At 41.8% G+C, this 8,653-nt stretch overlaps 1 protein-coding gene and 2 non-coding genes across 3 annotated transcripts; all 3 read left to right on the top strand.

The window, feature by feature from the left end:
* The first annotated feature begins 250 nt into the window (after nt 1–250).
* Nucleotides 251–3,058, top strand: LOC147627577 (ubiquitin-ribosomal protein eL40 fusion protein). Its single transcript, XM_086814489.1, has 5 exons — nt 251–492; nt 1,356–1,442; nt 1,661–1,763; nt 2,689–2,755; nt 2,843–3,058. Exons 1-5 carry the CDS (start codon nt 390–392, stop codon nt 2,867–2,869), a joined length of 387 nt encoding a protein of 128 aa, XP_086670615.1. The 5' UTR covers nt 251–389; the 3' UTR covers nt 2,870–3,058.
* On the top strand, nt 2,138–2,238 carry LOC147627578 (small nucleolar RNA snoR99). The gene has a single exon (XR_015268409.1). It is a non-coding gene; the product is annotated as a small nucleolar RNA snoR99 (small nucleolar RNA).
* Nucleotides 3,059–7,608: 4,550 nt separating the features above from the next.
* TRNAR-UCU (transfer RNA arginine (anticodon UCU)) lies at nt 7,609–7,681 on the top strand. The gene has a single exon. It is a non-coding gene; the product is annotated as a tRNA-Arg (tRNA).
* Nucleotides 7,682–8,653: the final 972 nt, after the last annotated feature.

Genomic DNA, 8,653 nt, shown 5'->3' with positions numbered 1-8,653 from the left:
TATATAAGTCAAACATGTGGGTTATAGGCTCAGGTGGATGCAAATCCTCCGCTTCTAAAGCTCTCAATGCATCAAAATAATAAGCGAGGTTCTTTTGTGCTTTCTTGCACGGGAAAAAGAGGGCAAGTAAGTTGGAGAAAGGGAGATGAAAATCCTAGAGTATTCTCTCGTGGAAGAGTGAAAAAGTTGTTGTACTATAAATGGTGCACCTCATATTTTTGTCTTGGAAAAAATAACGATAAATTTTATTTCCAAAGTTTGAAAAATGAAGAGAAATGCTGTCTAACAAGCTCCATGTGACCACGCTCTTAAGTGAGGCTAGGGTTGCATAATTGTGTTGCAATAAAATCTCAAAGCTACTCCCTGTCGTTCTTACCATCGCTGGAGCCATGCAGATCTTCGTGAAGACCCTGACTGGCAAGACCATCACTCTCGAGGTCGAGAGCAGCGATACCATCGACAATGTGAAAACCAAGATCCAGGATAAGGAAGGTACTGCGTCGTTTCTTTTATAGCACTATATCTCTGCCTTTTAGGGTTTTTTTTGTGATCTCTGCGTGGAGGGAAGTTTTTGCTTCTTTGCTGTTAGGGATTCTTTTGGCTGTTAGATAAGAAGGTATTTTTTAGGGTTTCGCTTTCCGAGGGGTTTCCTGACTGGGTTTTGTGGGTTTAGTGTGTGAGGGTGTAGGTTTTGTGTGTACTTCTAGGTTAAATGGCTGTATGTAGGATTTTCACGAGTTCAATTGTTTAGAAGTTTTTGAGAAGGTCAACAAGATATTTGGGCTTTCTTGTGGTGTATAAGAAGCAGCAAGGAATAGCAGGTGGACTGACATTCCTGGCCAGTTCTGCATCGACATATGATTGGTTTTGTCCCCCCCCTCCCACCGGCATTCCGGGCTGTCAATGTGGTTAGGTGCAAGTGCAGACATTTGTGTGGATGAAGCGGCAGCACACAGGTGTGCAGTATGCATGCAATGACATGCGGCCAGGTGGCAACATATCGTTTGTGAGGACACTTACATAGGTAGTGCCATTTGTGTTTTTAAAGGGTTCATTACTCAGCCATTCAGTCCCGGAGAGGTGATTGGTTCTCATTGAGGTGTTGGTGGAATGTATGAGGGTGTTTTTTTTTTGAAATGTTTAAGATTTTTGGTTTGAGTAGACTTGATTATAGTTGCAAGGATGTGCACATGTTTGACTTCTTTTTTGGTAGATGTACGCCTTCCTGTAGGTTATTTCTAAGGATGTTGTACATATTTGAGGGTATTGCTTTCATCAGAGTTCCATGTGGCATTTCACTAATGAGACTTTTGAGTCTTAACACTGAAATCCTGGCAATGTTATTCATTGTACAGGGATCCCTCCTGACCAGCAGCGCCTCATCTTTGCGGGAAAGCAACTGGAGGATGGACGAACGTTGGCCGATTACAATATTCAGAAAGGTGTGTGCTTTATGCCGTTTCGGTCACCATCCTCTCAATGATATGATGTTGATGAATATGGATGGTATAGCACTCATCCTGCTCTATGTGTTTACTCATCCACTTGCCTTGTGTATGGATGGCATTGTACCTGATACCACTGGCAATGATATGAAGCTTGTAGTTGTGTTTATGAATGGGCACACATCCTCTCATCTTGTGTATGAATGACATTACAGAGTCTACTTTGCATCTTGTGCTGAGGCTGCGCGGTGGAATCATTGAGCCATCTTTGATGGCTTTGGCAAGGAAGTACAACCAAGAGAAAATGATCTGCCGCAAGTGAGTGGCCGTGCACCTTGTGTGTTTTTCGCTTTTTGCTAATGTTACACGTGTTTCTGCAGTTTCAAGTATTGTCTTTGTCTTGTTTTTCTGTCAACTCTATGCCTTTGTGAGGAGCCTGAAGTTTGACTCTTAGGCAATGACATGCCTGAGAGATGAATATGGATCCCCAAATTAAGACTTATTTCCTAAACTTTGTCTCGCGGCGCACTTTCATCATCTGATCATATTAAGATGTGGGGTATGGGCTTATTGAATGTTGCAAGGAGACTAGACACCTCCTAATCGGTTATGTGTTTTCGCTTGACTTTGTTTTGTTTCTGTCAACTCTATGCCTTTGTGAGGGGCCTGAAGTTTGACTCTCAGGCAATCACATGCCTGAGAGATGAATATGGATCCCAAAATTGACTCTCACCTTATTCACTTTGTCAAGTGGTGAACTTTTATCATCTGATCATACTAAGGTGTGGGATATGAGTTTATTGAATGTTTCAAGGAGACTGGCCACCTATCCCTAAATTGAGATTTATTTCTTAACTTTGTCATAGGGGGCACTTTCATCATCTGATCATATTAAGATGTGGGGTATGGGTTTATTGAATGTGTAAGGAGACTGGACACCTTTTAAATAAGTTCTAATCTCTTATGTGTTTTCGCTTGTCTTTGTTTTGTTTTTCTGTCAATTCTATGCCTTTGTGAGTGGCCTGAAGTTTGACTCTCAGGCAATCATATACCTGAGAGATGAATATGGATCCCAAAATTGACTCTCACCTTAATCACTTTGTCAAGTGGTGCACTTTCATCATCTGATCATATTAAGGTGTGGGATATGAGCGTATTGAATGTTGCAAGGAGATTGGCCACCTTATGGTTTTCTGCTCAAAGTCCAAACTCTTCATATATTATATACTCTGTTTGACTCTAGGTGCTATGCTCGGTTACATCCACGAGCTGTAAATTGTCGGAAGAAGAAATGTGGGCACAGCAATCAGGTTGGTGAATTGAGATTTGTGGAGGGTTCTGTTCATCTAGACATGTGGTTCTTGAGTGAATGGCTAATGTATGTATGTTTGGTGCAGCTTCGGCCTAAGAAGAAGATCAAGTAGATTAATCGACTGCTGTCCTTGCTCATGGTCTTGTCTTTGAGATATGTCCTAAATTGTTGGGGGTTCCCTAAGCCCAAGGGTGTAATTGGAGTTGTTGAGGGCAGTGCTAAGCTCTCTTGAATAGTGTGGTTCTAATTGAAGGAAATTACACTTACCTGAATTTTTGATGAAATATTGTGATTTGCCTAACTTTCTTTGTTAAATTGTGGGTTAGCTGCTATCAATTCTAAGCTTGTAAAGCTCTTTCAAGTTTTTATTCCAGGTTAGGAATTTTTATGAAAAATTCCTGCCCCCCCCCCCCCCCCCCAAAAAAAAACACGTGTACACACGGACAAACACATGCACAATTTTTAAAGCATTGCATTGTGCGTGAAACTACAGTAGCCTTTCCTTTCTAGGCGCGCTTCCAAGTTTGCTAAGGTAGTAGCATGCCTATAAACACATGCACAATTTTTAAAGCATTGCATTGTGCGTGAAACTACAATAGCCTTTCCTTTCTAGGCGCGCTTCCAAGTTTGCTAAGGTAGTAGCATGCCTATTAACCCCAAAATAGTTGGGTTTTTTTTTGTATATTGAAAACAAGGGATGCAATGAACTCGATTAGTGATAACAAGGAAAGCTCTTTCATGTTGTTATTGTGGCCTCAATATATTGAACATCAAACGTATCCTTGGACTGGCTTCTTCAGATGATTTTCAAAGTCCGAAGATTTTCATTTTACAGAAAGACACGTCTTTGTTGATTTGCTCTTCCCTACTCTGTGGCGATGAAGGTCCTGTGCAGTTACACTTCTACTCTACTGGCACTCGAGCCTGTATATTTGATTTGTAGGTATATTGAATGAATGTGGACTGAAAGATTTCTCAACCCACCCATACATTGGACAATTGCACTGTACTTGGTGGAGTTAAGTGAGGAGGGTAAATGAAATATTTGTGAACTTGAGTAGTCTATTGTGGAATGAGTGCTGGTAGTAGTGTCCTGATTCAGTAAGTGATGGGATACGAATCACGCTCAAAATGTTTTTTTCTTCATCATGTGTTCGTGTGGGGGAGGGGGGTGCGGGAGCATGTATTGATACCAAGTTCTACACACACTATTGGGTATTGAAGATGTTAGCAGAGATGTCTTAGTATCTAGTCCATACTATGCATGATGGAGTTGATGGTTTACCCTCTTAGGGATGACTACCATAAGGTTATAAATTGCAGCTTCTTATACGGTGAATTTGGGCATGTTCCCGATTCATCTAGGTACATCTTTATGCTGTATTATTGGACATGCAAGTTTCATATTGTGAAGTTTTCGGTTAAGTTGCGGCTAGGTGATATTGTGTTATTTCTTTCTATCGTTAGTGCTGTATATGCCCTATCAACTATCTGTTGTAATAATTCTTTCTATATGTTATGATCCCTTAGTGCTAGGCTTCAATATGGTTCAGGGTGCCTTGTATTGTCAGATAGGAACTCAGTACATATACCTTTGTATGAATGTATGCTCTTATGTGTGCGGGTGGGGGGGGGGGGGTTGGGAGCATATATTGATACCAAGTTTCACACTCACTATTGGGCACTGATGATGTTAGTGGGGATGTAGTATATGGTTTATATTGTGCATGATGGAGTTGATGGTTTATTGTCTTGTGGATGATTACCATGAGGTTATAAATTACGCTTTTTTATAAGGTGAATTTGGGCATGTTCTTGAATTTAACTAGGTATATATACAGGGTCCTCAATTCATATCGGCAGGAAGTTTTTAATCTTGAGAGTGTTCTACTAAGGGCCTGTAAAATTTCATGGATTGTTTTGGGAAATATTTTGACATATTATTATATTGTTTTTACAATATGTCATAATGTCGCATTATAGAAACGTCGCACTTTTACAACTTGCTATACTAGATAGTAGCTGCAAAACTATACCGTGGGAACCAAAAATCATTGCTAGCCTTCACAGTTTGATAGCATACAAACCAACTTCCACGTCTATATTTTCTTTGAAGGATGATTGGTTCCATCTCAGTTGATACCCGAGTTGCATGCCAGAGTACAAGAGGGGAAAGATAGTAGCCCCTTTCGGAAACCCACCAACAAAGTCATCTCCTCTAGTCGACACTTTGATATCAGGTCTTCCTCCAAGGGGGAGTCCCACAATAGCAAGGAAAAAGTGTTTTTCTTGCTTGGTCTTCTTATACCACTTGAGACACTTTGATGTAAGGTCTTCCTCCAATGGGGAACTCCACAATAGAAAAAAGTGTGTTTTCCTGTTTTGTCTTCTTATATCACTTGAGAGTTTTAGGTTTGGGTTTACAAATCACCCCTTTGGAGCCACCTTGCTCTCAACGAAATCTTGTTGAATTGGAGGTCCTCTTGAGCCCGAGTCTTGTAGCAATTCTCTGAAAAAAGAAAATTTAATGGTTTTTAAATGTGCACCTGCATGACAATCCTCCCGTTCCTTGCAAAGAAGTCTATTGAAGCAACACTACAAATATGCCTTGAAAGTACTAGTATGATTGATGGTGGAATCCAAGAGATGCAAGGTAAATTATAGGGTGGTGAAAAATAATGATAGATGCAAGTTTGTAGTTGTGGTCCATGTAATGTGCCAACCCAAAGTACCCATAGGGTAAGGTTAACCGTTACCACATTTAAACCTTAGGAGTCTCTCTCTTTATTGCAAACCTTCCCTCTCTTTTCTTGCAAACTCTCCCTCGCTCCCTTAAACCTTAGAAGTCTCTCTCTTTGCAAACCCTCTCTCTCTTTTCTTGCAAACTCTCCTTCACTTGCAACCTCTCTCTCTATAAAATCGCAGAGCGCAAAACTGCAGTGACGTAATGATCGCAAAGCCAAAAAAAGCTGTATTTTACGTTACAAACGGCGTGCTCTCTCTCTCTCTCTTCCCCCGTAAAGTAGCGCATCTCTCACTCTTTTCTCTTTGTCTGTAGGAACAAGGGATGGCTTGAAAATGCAGTAAGCAAGGCTCTTAAAAAAGCTCTCTTCCGAAGCGTCGAGAACTACAAAGCTTGGAAGCTTCCCATCGCCACAAACAAAAAAAACAAAGGAAAAAAACAAAACTTTCAAAAGTTTTTCATCACCTCATCTTATTTTTCAATCCTAAGGTTGCTTTTCTCTTAAATTAATTAATTAATGTGAACAAATTGAGAGCATGTCCTTAACGTAATAGTGAAGGTTTACGTTTGGACAATTGTTTGTTTATTTACTTTAAACACCTCGGTAATCCAACTTTCGAGGGGTGGGTAATCAAACTTTCGAGGGGTGGGGTTTGGTCTAAAAAGGTTTCATCCTGTTAAGGTATCAAATATGCACCCAAAACGTTTTTGGTGCCAATATTAATTAATTTTCTGTGACGCCTAATAAAGTCGTTTTTTTTGGTTTTAGGAAGGTTTTTTTTCCCCTTTTATGTGTATCAAGGCAATCTGCCTTTTTTAGCACGTAGAAAGACGAGGTCCTGTCCTTTTTTTTTTTCCCTCATGCATTTGTTCTAGTGCCGAATACGCCTTCACTCTCCCCAGCTCGACCTGTCGTGCCCGCCTCCCTCGACTTGTAACCGCTTCGGCTCCCTCGCTCTCCCTTCTCCCATCCAACTGCCTCGGCCTCTTGCCTCTGTTCTTTTTTTCCCCCCCCCCCTCCAGTCTGCTAGGCGCTCTCTCTGTCTGCTGATGGCGGGGTGTCTGCTCTCTCTCTCTCTCTCTCTCCTCGGGTATTCTATCTGTGTGAGGCAAGACTGGTAGGGTTGAGCGAACCAAGAAACGGAGGGAGGACTGGCAGGACTGGTAGGACTTTTAGCGTTGAACGAATGCGCACGGGAGGAGGCAGAGGCGGTTGGAACTTCAGGTTGACGGAGGTAGAGAAAGAGGCAGGAGGCGGAGGCAGTTGGGGTGAGGGAGAGGGAGCCGAAGCGTGAAGGGAGGCGGATGATAGAAAAGGGGTGGCCGAGGAGGAGGAGGAGGAGGAGGAGGAGACTGAGGCACCGACGAACCAGATGGACGAGATACGAGGATGACAGGCCTAGTAAATGCATTAATTTATGCACCTAAAAAATTTGACAATAAAAAGAATGAATATGCACCTAAAATTACAATAAAAAGAGAGTGAATATACACCTAAAATTACAATTATTAAACTCTTGAAGTGTTTGATTTGGTACATCATATGAGCTCACTCACCAATTTGAGTTGCCTTATTTGTTCTTGTAGACTAAATTGGTTGAATTACAGCAGCAAGAAAATTATCGTTACCCGAAAAGCTTTCTGCTTTTAATCAGGAAACGAAGCCCAGAGCATAGTGAATTAAAAGAAAAGGCCATCGCATAAGCGAAATGTCGAACCGTAAACTCAACTTTGGTGATTCAGACTGACCTCTGTCAATACTTGTTTGGCAACGCCATTATAAATTTGAGCACAATATCAAAAGAAACTTATGAATTTAGGGAATGGATGTTCCACTTTTGGTCCTCCACAAGGGTGAAAGGCGACCTGATTAATGTGGAGGAAGGATACCTTTAACGAAACGTTGTATTGATTATTACCCTGCGTTTCTGATGCAAGAGCCAGAATGGAAGCACGCAAGGAGAGAAATACGTATGTCTTGCCTAAAAGATAGTTGGGGACAACAGACGCATGACTGGAGTTCACAACATAAGAGCATTTTTGTAGTTTTATTCCCGTATTCCATATTGCTTGAATTATATCTTCTGTTAACGAGATGCTTGCAAGCAGCGCCCGTGGCCTAATGGATAAGGCACTTGACTTCTAATCAAGGGATTGTGGGTTCGAGTCCCACCGGGCGTGTCTACGAACTGCTTTGTTGCTCATCATCATCCTGTTGAAGCTTTTGCTTTTTTGCCCATAAAACATTATTGCAGGGCTTTGGATGGCCTTCTCGGTTTGAGTCCCACCAGGCATGCAAGGTCTCTTTTCCGTGGCACAAGGAAGCCTTGCTCGTGCTCCTCCTCCTCATTATTGCTTGGCTCTTGGATGGCCCTCACCCACTCCTAACATTTGCCCATCCTTGGTGGGCCGTTTACATGGGCGGTTACCATGGGATGCACGGCTTTGGATGGTCTTATGGGTTTGAGTCCCACCAAGCATGCAAGTTCTCTTTTCCGTGGCTCTCTCCTTTCACAAGGAAGCCTTGCTTTTGCTCCTCCTCATCATTATTGCACGGCTCTTAGATGACCCTCACCCACTCCTAACATTTGCACGGCTCTTGGATGACCCTCACCCACTCCTAACATTTGCACGGCTCTTGGATGGCCCTCATTCACAGGCTGTGTGTTTTGTTTGAACCAACCAATTGTAAATACGAGGCATTTAGAGGGATCTGTTGTTGCCATTATACATCCATCCTTGGATGTGAAGAAAAATGCCGGTACTTATTCATCTTTGATGATGGTCCTCATTCACACGCTGTGTTTTGTTTGAACCAACCAACTGTAAATACAAGGCATTTAGAGGGATCTATTGCCATTATACATCCATCCCTGAATGTGAAGAAGATTTCCGGTACTTATTCATCTTTGATGATGGCCCTCATTCACAGGCTGTGTGTTTTGTTTGAACCAACCAATTGTAAATACGAGGCATTTAGAGGGATCTGTTGCCATTATACATCCATCCTTGGATGTGAAGAAAATTGCCGGTACTTATTCATCTTTGAGGATGGTCCTCATTCACACGCTGTGTGTTTTGTTTGAACCAACAAATTGTAAATACGAGGCATTTAGAGGGATCTATTGCCATTATACATCCATCCTTGACTGT

This window comes from Cibotium barometz, chromosome 20 (assembly GCF_041138505.1).
Source record: "Cibotium barometz isolate CiBa-2024 chromosome 20, ASM4113850v1, whole genome shotgun sequence".
Classification (NCBI taxonomy): domain Eukaryota; kingdom Viridiplantae; phylum Streptophyta; class Polypodiopsida; order Cyatheales; family Cibotiaceae; genus Cibotium; species Cibotium barometz.
This window is presented reverse-complemented; position numbering and strand designations above follow the sequence as displayed.